Genomic DNA, 15,157 nt, shown 5'->3' with positions numbered 1-15,157 from the left:
TATTTGATGACGTCTCAGCCATCACACCAAACAAAATAAAAGTCAACCCTCTTGTGAGATAGCAAATATATACAGTTTATTTTATTTGAATGCATGAAAACAAAATGTCCAGAGAAGGGCTGAATGTCGGCCAAAGCAATACAGGGATGGAGGGCAACGGCATGGTTGAGTTAAAACTACATGGTTGGACCAATGTGAGCCTGGAACATTCCATCAGTGGTGCAAATATAGGGCAGCAATTAAAATGGTCACAAATTACATATCAATAACTGCACAATTCCATCTATCTATCTATCTATCTATCTATCTATCTATCTATCTATCTATCTATCTATCTATCTATCTATCTATCTATCTATCTATCTATCTACAATTGTCACACTACACATCAATTTGCCTATTCAATGCAAACAAAGGTGGCCATGCACACTAAACCACATGCAAAATTGCTACCCCAAGGCTCAGTCCCCCTCTTAAATGAGAAAACCAACAATAAATACATATAAACACATCTTACAAAAATATAGAAATAATATACCTTACAAGCCTGGAGCACAGTGTCCTCTCCCAGCAGGGCCGGCCCGTGGCATAGGCCGTATAGGCAAATGCTAAGGGCGCCGTCCATCGGGGGGCGCCACGCCAGTGCCACAAATGGTAAAAAAAAAAAATAATAATAATTTAAAAAAAAAAGTTGGTACAAGAAATAATCCCACGTTAATTAAAATGCAAAGCCTATTTAATAGAAATAATATTTGTTACAACATTACGTTGTTAATGTTAATTAAGCAATATCACATCAGAGAGAATGCTGTTTTGAATATGAGCACTGCTGTGATTCGGTCAAAGATAATCATAACATAACATTCTCATATATATTACTGCTACTTTGCATTCTGCTATTCAGCATTTTACTGTAATGATGACAATACATTGAATCTAATCTAATTTGCATATCAGTTAACATCATACATATACCTCTTTGGTTTTTCATTTATATTATATCATTTCATTTTATTCCTGGAATCATATGTTTTTATTATTAGACTGTAATACTCAATGGTGTCACATACTCCTCTCTTCAGATGCACTGTTGAAGTTTCTAAATCCCACCCCTGGGCCATCTACCACATCTACCACTGCTGCCTCCAACTCAGCAGCACAACCCAGCCATGATGCAGCAGCATCAAGCGGTCTTCCTGTTGCCTTATTTATACTGTATTTTTAATTTATTTTATGCAACTTGTTGACACGTTTTATTTTGTGTTTAGTTAGATCTTATACTTAAGACTATTTATGAATGTGTAAAAATGATTGTATTTCATATATTCATTTTATTTTTTGTATTCATTTATTTATTCATAATTTTTTTATCTTGTTAACTATTCTGATTGTGAATTTGCTTTCTTTAAGTAAAAAAAAAGGTCAAAGACAAAGCTATTCGGTTTCTTGTGAGTATATACACTACAGTGCCGATGCAAGGGGGGCGCCACCTAAAATCTTGCCTAGGGCTCCAGATTGGTTAGGGCCGGGCCTGTCTCCCAGTTGGGGGCATGCAGGTACGCAGACAACCAGATTATGTTGAATTGAAACAGACGCAAAGATTAATTCAACATGTCCACATTGTGTTTGTGCCTCAGCAATCACTTCAAGTTTACTCACCAAACATGAGTCTAGCAAATAAACCACTATTTATTAAAGTCCCAGTCTGCAACATGTTTTTGATCATATCCACTGAAGCCGACACTATGCTCCGTTAGAACAACATAAATCATCCGGTTTTAGAAAAAAAAAAAAGCGCCTCTACGTGCACAGCCTGTATGTTTCGCAAAGATCGATAGAGCCCGGATCATCCTGTCCAATCAGCATGCAGGGCTGTGTTCGTGCACACACAGAGCCCCTCCCCCCTCGGGTCATACCACTACCACAGGGTTAAAAACCGAAATGAGGAGGTCCAAAACAACTAAGGAAAAGAAAACACCGATGGAAAAGAAGGAAAAAAAGAAAGATGGCGAGGGTGCCCGTGATAAAACCAAAGTCAACATCGGACCCGTGTTTCAAAGGTGGTGTGATCTAAGGGATTTCAAAGGGACTTTAAATATTTAACAAAATGAGACCAATAAAGCAATCATTGTCCTACAAATGAACTTTTAAGACCATATTTTGAAAATCACGCTTTTAACATTTAAAACATTTTAAAAGAAGGGATCCTACCAAACAAGGACAGGGAGACATTGTAAAATATGGAAACCTTAACAACTCGTTAGCTGTTGGGTTAGCAAATCGGACGTTTCACTTCTACAAGTGGGGTAAAAGAATCCCACCTAGTGCCATGCCAATCTGTATTTAATTCAGTGACACTTTACACTCTAATTCTTCAAGTTGTACCAGAACAAGGTAACATTGTTTCAATGATTGTTTGTTTGTTTGTTGTTGTTTTTTTGCAAGAAGTACGATTTAAAGTGACAGTGTTGGCTTTAAGCTTGAAGATGGACTTTTTGCAGTGTAGGTGGACAGTAAGTAGTTGGCAGTGAGGGATATTGTGGAGATTAACGCAGAAGGGGGAGGGGGTGGTGGGGGGGAGGGTTGTGTGCAACACTACTCATCAGTCAGTGGCGGTGGATTTATCAAGAGCACATTTGGATGCAAAAGAAAAATAAAGGAGAACCAAGAGGGACTGACACTAAATAAGGTGAGTTGCACGCTGTGTTCGCTTTTATAATAACTATTATATATATATTTATTTATATAATTTATATATATTTATATATATATTTAGTGTCATTTGTTGCTGTAACCTTTTTTTTTTATATAAATAGCTTATTCCAGACACACTTATATATTTAATGAAAAGGGAGAAAAGCCGGCAAGCCATTGCATGTAATAAGCTGGAAACAACAAATGTTATGAAAATGACTTGATCCACAAACATGAATCATGTTCTGTATTTATTAGTGACTAAATTCATCTGCAGATTATTCGAATTGAAGCTAAGGTCACCTTACTTTCTCTTTCTCTATGTATTTCAGTCATGCAGCAAATCTGTAAAGAATCACGGGGACCACAAAGTTAATGTTCATTCATTGGATTTCATATTTGAATTAAAATTTCCAATGTCATTCTCCGTCTTTGGATGAGTGCACGTCGCTGCAAAGATCTCACGTGAGCAAAAGGTTTGATTTTTAAGCTTAGTGGAGGATCTTTTCTGAACCTAGCAAAGATTAGTTTAAGTGGATTATAGGAGGCTAATGTGCATCTATTTACAGAGTCTGTTTTCATGTGCAGTCGCCCACAATGCACCTCCATAATACTGATGTGGAGCTCTGCAGCCTATATGACATTGTGTCTGCTATTATAACCTTGAGTCCTGCAGTTTGATGTTGGAAGGACAAGCTTTAACAGACGCCAGACGTCGTTTGCACATCGCTCATTGGATACTGTAGTGTTTCTTGGTACGTGCCTTTTTGTACAAAGCTGGCCCATAACTTCACTTGTCCTAGATTCTTTGAAGAAAATTATACAAGCAGCATGCAGTTACACAGGTCACCATAGGTCAAATGCCACTGCCAGATATGAGGATTATAAAAGCAAATCCAGTATCCCAGGCACAGACCTGTTTATAGAAGCACTGGATGGATGCTACGCTAATATGATGCTCAAGTTAGCATCGTTACACCAAAGAATATCCGAATGAACAAATGCTCTCTCCTATGTCAAGGCTTCAGTGGGAACTCAAATAAAATCATGCTATTATTTTTTACAATATTTCAATTTCAACGTTGTTTCTCAGATCTTCTGCAAAGTAATGGCAACTTAAGAGAAACGTTTGTCGTGTTGAGGATAAGAGGAGTCATACCTATGTCCCGTCTGTATGGTAAATATGTAGCTACAGCTAGCATCTTAGCTTAGCTTAGCACAAAGACTAGAAACAGGGGGAAACAGCTAGCCTGGCTCTGTCCAAAGGGAAAAAAACTCAAACAAGATGGGGGCTGCTTCCCACCATAAAACATGTCATCGGTTAGCTTTCGGCTGCTGCTAGGTGGAGTTTGTTACCAGTAGACAGAGCTAGGCTAGCTGTTTACCCCTTGTTTCCAGCCTGCTAATTTAAGCTAACACGCAACAAATTCCAGCTACCAGACAAATTCCAGCTACCAGACTCCAACTCCTGACAAGAAAATAAACAGCAAATTAACGCATTTCCCAAAAATGTCTGTAATTATATCTTAAATCTAATATATTTCAGATTAGCTTGAATGTAAATACACTTGGGCAGAGCGTTAGCCTAATAGGGCCTCCAGTTCAGTTTAGAGCCATGAGCTTTTAGACAAAATCCCTCCGCCGGCTGTTCACCATCAATCTGTCTGCACGGAGGTCAGACCAGAGAGCTGAAAGGCAACCGGTGGAAGACGTGGACTTGTCTCACTACAATGGCTGACCAAAACTTTAGAGGTGTCTTGTACATATATGTTCACATGTATTTCAACCCTTAGTTACAGTAAATCAATTAGTAATGATAACTTTCATTATTGACTAATCTGCCAGTTATTTTCTGGATTTTATTAATGGTTTGATATTCAGATTCAGAAGCCCAAGAAAAGCAGCAAATACTCACACTGGAACACTGTCATTTTTGGGGGGATTTACCTTCGGTATAACTGATTATCAAGATAAATCCAAATACATTGATTTAATTAATTGTTAATTGACTATCATTTCAGCACTAAACCTTATTTTGTTTAGGTACAGAAATTTTCCCTCATATTGAAGCAACCAGAAACTAGAAAACCTCATTGGTAATAAACCTGTGAGACAGCTTGTATTATATCCTCCCTTGTCAACCCGTTCTGACTCCCAACTCATCAAATAACCTATACCCCCACTTTGCCAGTGGCCCTCAGCTTTCTTAGATTGATGTACAGAGGCTCCCTGTAGTGACTGAAAGCAGAACACCAGGCTTTCAACTCACAAACTAAAGCTTCCCGCGGCATAAGTGGATGGAAAGACCACATGCCAGAATAAAGCACGTGAGAGGGGTGATTTAGAGTGGGCAGGATGGATGGTGGATAGGTCAAACAAACACAGGACTTTCAACCAGAAGACCACTGTTTGTGAAACAAAGAAGTAAACCTTGACGCATTTTGATGTTTGTTTTTGTCATGTTAGTCAAGCTAATATCGTCACTTAAGACGTTGGTCATGTGACTTTTTCATCACTTGTCTAGTTAGTCACATGACTTGTCAGTATCGTGTCCTGGGCGTGGCCATGGCATAGTCACCCCAACCCCACCACCCCTCACCTGGTTCGGTAGGGTTGTGAACATCGTGTGGGTGGATGAGAGCAGATTGGGTTATATTTGCATAATATGTTTATTTTTTTCTTTTGATAACATTAGTTATTAACACAGATGACATTTTTTCAATTAGATTTTACGCCAGAGCATTTAACGTATCCATTGCTATTGGTATGTTACGAATTAATATAACAAAGTGTTTCTGAATAAAATGACAGATTCAACCTTTAACAGACATATTAAGCATTAGGAAAATGAGATAGCTCGTAAGCAGTACAGAGTATGACATTTTCATGCAGAACTTCCTCTCTCAGCTTTTTGTGCCATTACACCGCACTGGTGGTTCTTTAATGACTCATTTTCTTGTGGATGTGGGTTTTTAATGTGGCTGACTTTGTTCTTTCCAAGAGGCTGTTGTCATATTTTGACACCTTCATTTACCTGATCAACTATCTATTCAACCACCTCCCTCCCTCCCTAGTTTCCTCCCTAGTTCCCTCCCTAGTTCCCTCCCTACCTACATACCTACCTATCTACCTCCCTCCCTCCCTCCCTCCCTCCCTCCCTACTTAATTTCCTCCCTAGTTCCATACGTACCTACCTACCTACCTACCTACCTACCTACCTACCTACATACCTATCTACCTACCTACCTACCTACCTCCCTACTTAACTTCCTCCCTAGATCTATACCTACCTACCTACCTACCTACCTACCTACCTACCTACCTACCTACCTACCTACCTACCTACCTACCTACCTACCTACCTACCTATCTGCCTACCTGCCTACTTAACTTCATCCCCCTTCAGCCACATATCTACCCATCCATCCATCCATCCATCCATCTACCGACTTACCTAGCTACCTATCTACCCATCCATCCACCCATCTACTCACACACTGTGGTTTCCCTCTCTAATCCTCTGTTTATGCAGTCCACGGAGATAAAAGGGTCAATGTAACACATCTTGCCACCTAAATCACATCTCATTATGGAAATAAGTTGTGTATGCACATCTGCGTGTCTATGTCTCTCTTCCAGCTGTCACGAGGGAGGATAAATAACAGAGCGAGGGGGACAACAGAGGGGAGGAGTGAAGCAGAGATGATGGTGGGATGGGTGGAGGAGGGGGAGGAGACTCCGGAGAGGCAAACTGTCCTTAATTTGTTTAAGCCGAGGGATTTTTGGATTACCTTTGGCAATTAATCTTGTTACATCTCTGCACAGCGACAGAGGGACGTCTCCTGTGGGTGGGGCATATGAGTGTGTTTAAAAGTCAGTGTGCGTATGAGTACAACAACAGACCTGAACTCTTCACAGGGCAAAAAAGAGATTGTCATGACGACCAGAATCTGATATTTTTTCTTACTTTATTGCTTCTGACCCAGGGCCACAGGCAGGGATTATTTGGCAGAAGGTAAAGCCAGTTTTCTAGTTGCACCTCATCCACCTTTACAGCCTGTATCTCATTCTGGTAAATTCACAGTGTGCCTTATTAAAGTGTTAAACTGACATGAACCCTGTGAACACAAGGTTTGGAAGAGACCAAAGCAGTAAGTAATCATGTTAATAATTGTATTTTCTATCATTGTTCCAGACTTATTATGCATTGGGATAATGTACTCAATGGGCAGAAGACATTTTGACATGCTACAGTAGGAAAAGGTGTAAAGAAAATGTGTACTAATGGTTGAATTCCATTTAGCTGCTTCAGTTTCTGGGTCCTTGTACTGTTCATGCTGGCTCATCATCACATACGTCATACTTTACTTGAATAGAACAGAGCCATTGTTAATGCTAGAACATCTGTGCTTCGACAAGTCAGAATTTGTGCTGTGGAAATAGTAATTTTAAATACTGAGGATAGAATTATAGATGCATAATTAAAAGATTCAAGTACAAATACCTCTTAAGTGTTCTGAAGATCTGTACTTAATATATGCTCCTCTGGTTGACATTAGCCAAAAAGCTATCCAGCCTGTGACTGGTTGTTAGCTAGCCAATTTGCTAACATGCTAGCTTATCAAGCCCCGAGGTCGGATTTCAGACTCGGAAAGTCGGACGATCCACACAAGCCCGAGTTGACATTTAAAAATGGCTGCCCGACATGTCGGTAGTTCTTATCACCAAGTTGGGGATATCATATCGTCCTAATTTCTCTGACTCTGAACTACACATCGAGGCTGACATGAAAAAATGTCACCACTCCCAAACCTAATGTCTTTATCTTAATAACTGTGAAAAAGTGTTTTTGTTTTTAAACCTTGTTTAAGTAAGCTACAGTTTGCTCATGTATGGTAGTAGGTATTTACCTAGGTATTTATTTAGAACTGTATTTAAGTAGAATTCTAAAGGCACTTGACTTTACTTGAGTAACTTTTATGCTATACATCTTCACTACTATGTCAGGAGATAATATAGTATATATATATATATATAAATATATATGGTTATGTGTTTCTAATTAAAAATGAAAGCGTTTTGTTCTTGATGAGGATACTGTGTTAGTCCTTGTGAGACGCTTGAATCTCTCGGGTGGATGAATGGCGAGAGGATTTAGTGAATCGAGTGAGAGAGGATTAGAGAGATTAGGTAGGTGAAAGGTCAGACAGCGTGAAGTTTGGATGAAGGGTGTGAGAACAAATGTGTTGTTACCTCTGAGGGTTCAGCGTTTTGTGGGAGTTTGCGATTTCTCCCGAACCTCTCCTTTGATTCCACAGAGCAGCGATGCGATTGGTCAGCGTGGCCGGGTTACGGCACCGCAGGGCGGCCGAGGAGGAGGAGAGGGAGCGCCCGCCGGCTCCCCCGCCCCCCTCACACCACTCCAACCACCAGTTCGCCAGCATGAAGAACAAGTTCTTCAATGAGCTCACGCACCTGCCAAGTGAGCACACTGACACAACTGCATATACAGTATACTGCTATAAATATATATATATATATATATATATATATAGCAGCATAGACACTGTTGCCCATAAAGTTGGAATATTGATTGTTTTTCAGACATAAACTCTCTGTTTATTCCTTTTTTATTCCTAAATGCATCAGTAATCACTTTTGACCAGGTGCAAGGATTACATTATGTGTTACAATTCACATTCACCCAGGTGAAAATGTATTCATGCATAACATGTGTTTGGTGCTATAAAAGACGAGACATTTGCAAATTATACCAAATTTATATATATATATATTCAATTGGATGTGTTCTGAAAGAATACATTTTTCAGGCAATGTACAAAAATGTGCCTTGTTAAGTTAATGAGATTAACCAATTTGACACATAAAGGTCAGTGGACCAGCCTGTAAAAACAACAGAATAATGTTAATGTTTAGAGGAGCTTTGTTGAGTCTACAAAATCAACCCTGCTGATATTTGTTTAGTTTGTGGTCTACAATTTGTGTACAGTATAACCAAAGTAAAGTATGAAATCGCTGGGGAACCCCTTCAATGATGTTGATGCCAAAGGCCTAACGTACAGATCGCAGTTAAAATAAACACGAGAATCAACGTATCAAGTAAACATACCACGCCAACCTCAGGTTCTGAAAAGTGAAGCCAAGGCTCAAGTGCCTTAAATTGACATTTTCTCAACTTGCCATCAGGGGGCAACTCCAGTTGGAAAAATTAGTCTGATTACATAGAAGTCTATGAGAAAATGGTCCTACTTCTCTCTTGATGTATTATCTCAGTAAACCTTGTAAACATGAGTTTATGGTCTCAATCTCTAGTTTCAAGTCTTCTTCAATCCAGCATGATTTTCATTTAGTACATTATGGTAAATTTAGAGTCCAACAGACCAGAAAGCAGGGGATGCTTTAGGGGGCGGGGCTTACCTGCTGATTGACAGGTTGCTGCCAAGGCTTCACCACCGCGGCCTCGCTGCCACGCTACCAATGCAATTCAATTCTAAGAATACTTTAAAGGTGTGTTCAGACCAAACACAACACTATTTCTTTTCTTTTTTTTTTTTTTCGTGGCACATTGCATCAAGTCAATGCAAAGAAAAAGTGAAGCAAATACATGTCTGCCCAAAGCTGCCTGACACGGATGATGCAATTGACGTGGTGCAAATCAGGGTTTTTTTGTGCTGTGATGCGAAAGGAAATCAGGAAATCACAAATGAAGACACAACACCTAGTGGTCTTCAGCAATTAAATCACAACAGAATTGTTTGTTTTGGGCTCATACCACTGTAGCCGAAGTGCGTCTTGCTATTCACAGTGAACACAGCTCAATGAAATTCACCGAGCACCTCTGGGTGATGTCATGAACCCAGACAGGACGCTGTTGGTTCACCCGGCGTATCTGGGACTTCACAACATGTACAAAGCAACAATAGTGGTGATTTCAGCCATGAGTGATGAAACATTGTTGGTGTCTTCATGGATTTATGTCCTTCCTCTCCGTTGCATACATTGTATGTTATGCATTAATTTCCCATATTAGACATATGAAATAAGCAGGAATCATGAGGATTATTCTGGACTTGTATGGTGATAGTATTTTCAATGTTTTTCGAGGCTGTCAAAACTGGAAACCAGTTAAGCAGATGAACCTGTGCATCCAGAAACCCACAGACACACAAATTTAAAATAATCCATCTACAACCAGATTACAATCATTTAGCCATCACTTCATCTCATGTCCAAATTCTCATGGTGTTCGTTTCTTCATTCTGTCCCCTAACACTTCTCCATGTGACGACTCTGCTCTTCAAGATCATAAACTCAGGAGTAAGTCCATCTCATTTTTTCCTATCATTCACTTTTTCCTGTTGAATTCATTCATTCTTAAACTTTCATCACAGTATTCTTTATTATTATATTGTATAATGTATTAGTATGGTTTCTGATTGAGTGTCGTCTCGTTGTAGCTGTATATATATATTGATTCTTTGTTGTCTGTGTGTAAGGCGTTTTGAATGCAGGGGTATGCAAATACATTTTCTTTTTAGCCTCTAAAACAAAGTGTTATTATAAACAGTTTAAGCTCCCTGCAGCTCCTCGACTTGATTGGTTCACTCTCGATATTCGTCGACGTTGTGTTTGGCCACAGCAGGCAGCTCAAGCAGACACAATTATCTGGTGAACATAGTGGAGCATTCAGCAGCTAACGAGCAGTTGAGTGGAACCAAAAACCGAGCAAAAAGAGAGTATTGGACCTTGATTCAGAAGGGGGGCAGAAACACAACTCCGAATGAATTCAAATTTCTGCTGGACGTGTAAATGAGCAATTCAATTTAAGAGTTGATGATGTGGCATTTTTGTGCTTCTGCTGCCCTGAAGTGACCAAAACCATCAGTTATTGCAGGAAATGTGTGGATATGCGGCTACATGGCTACAAAAATGCTAACATGCTGACATTTAGTAGTATGTCTACTGATGTCCACCATCATAGTTTAGCATGATAGCATGCTAAGATTTGCCAGTTAGTCCTTAACACAATGTACGATTGAGGCTGATGGGATTGTCTAAATCATTTTAAATTTAAATTTAAATGTATTGTCTTGGAGCCATGAATGTCCAAAATGACATGCTAAAATGCTTAAATACTGGACCAGCCTTATCCCCAAACCAATCAACAGACAGTTATTAACATAACTACTTCATGTGGACACCAGTCTTGCGCTGTTTTTTACGCAGCACTCAAAATGCATCACAAGTCCAGCTCACCTCCGTAGGAATGAAAGCCCTCACCCAGGCAGTGTCCCCCGTGTTTCCTGTCAAACTACACAGAACCAAACTGCCTTTCTCCTTCCTCCAGTGCCCATGTGGGCGGTGGGAGCCATTGTGGTCGTGGTCCTTGCCCTTATCGCCTGCATGGGATTCTGCATCTACAAGAAGTGCTGCAACAAGGGCAAGAAGCCCAAGAAGGTCCGCGAGAGGAAGGGAGGAAGAGGACGAAAGAAGAAGGACAAGGACGGAGAGGACGGAGACGATAAGAAGGTGGGGAATGGGGTGGATCGTTGTTGTCACATGGCAGAGGACTTGTGTCAATTTGACAAAGTCAGCAGAGTCTCTACAGTTTCACTTATTCAGCTGGTCTCAAATTCAACAGGTGAAGTTGAGAGTTATCGTTAATTAAAGTCTGGAATGAAGAATAAATCATTCACAGATACTACTACTTCTGCCAAACGTGTACTTATGCTGTACTTTTAACAGTTTGAAAATACATTTAGCTGATAATCCTTCTGTAACTTTTACTTGAGTCGGATATGAAATACAGAAGTTTTACTTGTCATGTATTTCTACATTGTATTGGTGCCTTGACTGAAAATCGAGCTGAAAAGAAGAATTCATTTTAAAAATCTTCTAGATCACGTCTCCGGTAAAACTTTGCACTTATTTAACAATATATTCTGAAAGATCCAATCCAATGTTTTCAGATTTTGGAAATGTGCCATTCTCTTTCTTGCACAGAGTTAGATGATTAGATTTATTCCACTCATATTTGCAGGATTTTGTACCAGGCTAGTTGTTCCCCCCAGTTTCCATTCTTTGTGCTAAGCTAAGCTAACTAGCTGCTGGCAGTAGTATCATATTTAATGTCGGACATGAGTGTAGCATTGATTGTCTCATCTAACTACTCCTTTAACAAAAGCTGCCACTGCGGACAGGAAGAGGAAGTGCGTGGCTGACTTCACCTTCCAAAGGCCAACAGATGGAGTTAACAGCAGTCTGAGCTGCACGGATTGCAATCACTGCTTCGCTGTCCACAGCTGTTTGGCTTTTATCCAGGTCGAGACTAGTAATGGACGAATTGACAGCTTAAACTGGGCACAAAAGCCAAAAGAGATGAGGGAGTCACAGCTGCTGTTCCCTCTGGGGCTGGCGAAGCTTGTGGGAACAAACATCAATACAGAATATAGATCATTTCAAAGAATTAACTAACAAGTAACAAGTAATTCACTTTACTTGTTGCAAAACTAAATGGGTGAGCCCTGTGGCATTTTCCTTGCTTCAAACACATTTGCAAAGCCCATTTTTTTGTTGAACATTTGATGAAAACTCATCATAACACACTCATAAAAATGTCACTTCATAATGCCACTGGTGGTCAAAAACTCCAAATGGTAAGTTTAAGACATGGGTATGGTCAATGGCTAACCATGTTGTTTGTCTTCCAGGAGGGAGAGGAAGGGAAGGACGAGGAGGAGAAGGAGTCTCTTGGCAAACTAGAGTACTCACTGGACTACAACTTTACTGATAACCAGGTACACACAACATACATTTGCACCAATAGCCAACTTCCCCCACACAGAAACGAAAGCTAAGCTCCATTTCAGGATTTAGTCCCCCCCACCGGTCTACTAACTTATCTCTCCCTCCTTCTCCAGCTCATAGTCGGCATCCTCCAGGCTCAGGACCTCCCAGCCATGGACATAGGAGGGACCTCAGATCCCTATGTCAAAGTCTACATGCTGCCGGACAAGAAGAAGAAGTTTGAGACCAAAATCCAGCGCAAGAACCTCTGCCCCGTCTTCAACGAGACCTTCACATTTAAGGTGAGTACATGGATAGTGGAGAGAGTTTCTTTTTTTAAACTGTCAAGCATGAACACTTCCAACCACCTTTGTTTCCTTGCTATCCCTCTCTAGATACCCTATAATGAGTTGGGTGGTCAGACTCTGGTGCTGCAGGTTTTTGATTTTGACCGCTTCGGCAAACATGACGTCATCGGTGAGATCAAGATCACCATGAACAGTATCGACCTCGCACAGCCGATACACGAGTGGAAGGATCTGGTTGGAGGAGAGAAAGAGGAGGTACGTGATTGTTGTTTCTTTTTGAAACATATAGCGGATTATCTAACAGTCGTTTCTAGGGATGTGATGATGTAGGATCTGGATCATGTGCATATGTATATGTGACGTCCCCGACAGCAAGAGAAGCTGGGTGATATCTGCATCTCCCTTCGCTACGTCCCCACGGCCGGCAAGCTAACGGTCAACATCATGGAAGCCAAGAACCTGAAGAAGATGGATGTCGGAGGACTGTCAGGTGAGTGCACACACTTGCGACTAGCTTGAACTAAAGAAGCATACCGGATGGTGGTTATGTTTTTGCCTATGTCTATGCTGGCTCTTCTGATCCCCCATTGTGTCCCTCTCTCTCTTAGACCCCTTTGTTAAGGTGGTGCTACAGCACAACGGCAAGCGACTGAAGAAGAAGAAGACGTCAGTCAAACAGAACACTCTGAACCCTTACTTCAACGAGAGTTTTAGCTTTGAGATCCCCTTCTCCCAGATCCAGGTTTGGACACTACACAAGAACACATTCCACCAGCAGGGAAGACCAATTCACTTCTACCTATCAGCCCTCATTGATATATGGCTCTAACTATAGCTTCTCCCCCTCCACGTCTGCTGTCTCCACGCACAGAAAATCCAGGTGCTGATCACCGTGTACGACTACGACAAGCTGGGCAGCAACGATGCCATCGGCAAGTGTTGGATCGGCTACGGTGCCTCAGGCGTCGGGCTACGCCACTGGTCGGACATGCTGGCCAATCCCAGGCGTCCGGTGGCCCAGTGGCACACGCTGCTGACAGAGGAGGAGTTGGATGCTGCTTTGAAGGCCCCCATCCGCTAAACACACACATATATGCATACACCATCATCTGCATAGATTCTTTCCTTTAAAACCAACAACCCTATGTTTCATGAAATCACCTCGAACTTGGATAGAAACCTTGGGGATCTCTTTATATGACTACATATGTGCTTTTTATTCATTCATGTATTTATTTTTTTAATTCAAACTATTAAAATGTACACAAACACATTACGTGTACTTTTAACACACTGAAAACCTTAACGTTTTCTCTCACTGACTTACTTGTTTAGTGACTCACCTATTCATATATTAGAGGGGTACTGCAGCAGTTTAGTATTGTATTTCCATAAATTAAATAAATAAGGAGACTTGCAAGAGACAAATCCCTCGATACTACACGACCCATGATGCAACTGCAAATTAATTTTGATACTAAAGTATAAAAACACACTCTTTATTTCTGCAGAGCTGAAGAGTGAACCTTCCTCTTTCAGTTCCCGTTTCCTTATGTTTTCCTCTTATTTAGCCTGACGGCTCTTATCTTACATTCTAACTTGATTTTCCCAGTGAGATGTGTCATATTTAATTCACATGGTTTTACTTTGTCCATCTCTGTGTCTTTGTCTTTGTCTTCTTTTGTGTTCGTGTTTGAATGAGTGGAGCTCCTGCTTGGAGTGTCTGGTGCATGCACATATGGATCTGCAGGTGTTTGCGTGTGTGTGTGTTTGTGTGTGTGTTGCATATCATTTAAAAAAAGAGGAAAATATTTAACATTGTGATTGTAAATAAAAAGCTGAACAAATAAAGTGTTTCCCAACGATGACAGATTGTTAAAGGGATGTATGACTTTACATGCACACATGCTATAATGCCCTCATGCGAACATGATATCCCTCCTCTCTCCCTCTCTCTCACACACACACACACACACACACACACACACACACACACACACACACACACACACACACACACAGTCAGTTAAGTGCATCCTTTAGGGTAACAATATTCTGAAAAATCAGCTTGAACCAGAAAATATTTCTGATGTATCATGCTTCGGAATGGGATTGTGCTCTCTAATACAATCAACTGTATTGTCCCGCTGGCAGTCACAATAGCTGAACCGTTGACTATGATTTCCCGATGGTAACTAATCCTTCACCCTGTGATTATTGCTGCCATTTGTCCCAGTAATCCCATTACGTGCAAACGGTGGTCTTCACATTACAAAGGCACCGATGAAGTGAGGTCAGTGTGCATCTGTTTTTCCTGAATCGATGCAGTGAGTGAAAGACTGGATTAC

General features: G+C 40.7%; 1 protein-coding gene across 4 annotated transcripts; it reads left to right on the top strand.

Annotated features, from left to right (window-relative positions):
• The first annotated feature begins 2,559 nt into the window (after nucleotides 1-2,559).
• Nucleotides 2,560-14,673, top strand: syt5a (synaptotagmin Va). 4 transcript variants are annotated; one of them, XM_084036645.1, is made up of 10 exons: nucleotides 2,560-2,689; nucleotides 8,013-8,176; nucleotides 10,018-10,032; nucleotides 11,063-11,244; nucleotides 12,426-12,512; nucleotides 12,636-12,803; nucleotides 12,897-13,064; nucleotides 13,182-13,299; nucleotides 13,418-13,551; nucleotides 13,681-14,672. In XM_084036645.1, exons 2-10 carry the CDS (start codon nucleotides 8,020-8,022, stop codon nucleotides 13,888-13,890), a joined length of 1,239 nt encoding a protein of 412 aa, XP_083892771.1. In that variant the 5' UTR covers nucleotides 2,560-2,689; nucleotides 8,013-8,019; the 3' UTR covers nucleotides 13,891-14,672. The 4 variants fall into 4 exon arrangements, with proteins under 4 accessions (XP_083892771.1, XP_083892773.1, XP_083892772.1 ...); XM_084036646.1 differs by lacking the exon at nucleotides 2,560-2,689 and adding an exon at nucleotides 6,593-6,709 and having other exon boundaries at nucleotides 13,681-14,673; XM_084036647.1 differs by lacking the exon at nucleotides 10,018-10,032 and having other exon boundaries at nucleotides 13,681-14,671.
• Nucleotides 14,674-15,157: the final 484 nt, after the last annotated feature.

Source organism: Eutrigla gurnardus (assembly GCF_963514095.1).
Source record: "Eutrigla gurnardus genome assembly, chromosome: 20".
Lineage (NCBI taxonomy): Eukaryota > Metazoa > Chordata > Actinopteri > Perciformes > Triglidae > Eutrigla > Eutrigla gurnardus.
The sequence above is the reverse complement of the archived record's forward strand: the minus strand, read 5'-3'. Positions and strand labels throughout refer to the sequence as shown.

Bases quoted from the DNA above. Each gene is read 5' to 3' on its own strand.
- syt5a (XM_084036646.1), top strand. From the start codon at position 8,020: ATGCGATTGGTCAGCGTGGCCGGGTTACGGCACCGCAGGGCGGCCGAG. The intron at 11,245-12,425 runs GTGGGGAATGGG...TTTGTCTTCCAG, and splicing joins AGGACGGAGACGATAAGAAG to GAGGGAGAGGAAGGGAAGGA. The intron at 13,300-13,417 runs GTGAGTGCACAC...TCTCTCTCTTAG, and splicing joins GGATGTCGGAGGACTGTCAG to ACCCCTTTGTTAAGGTGGTG.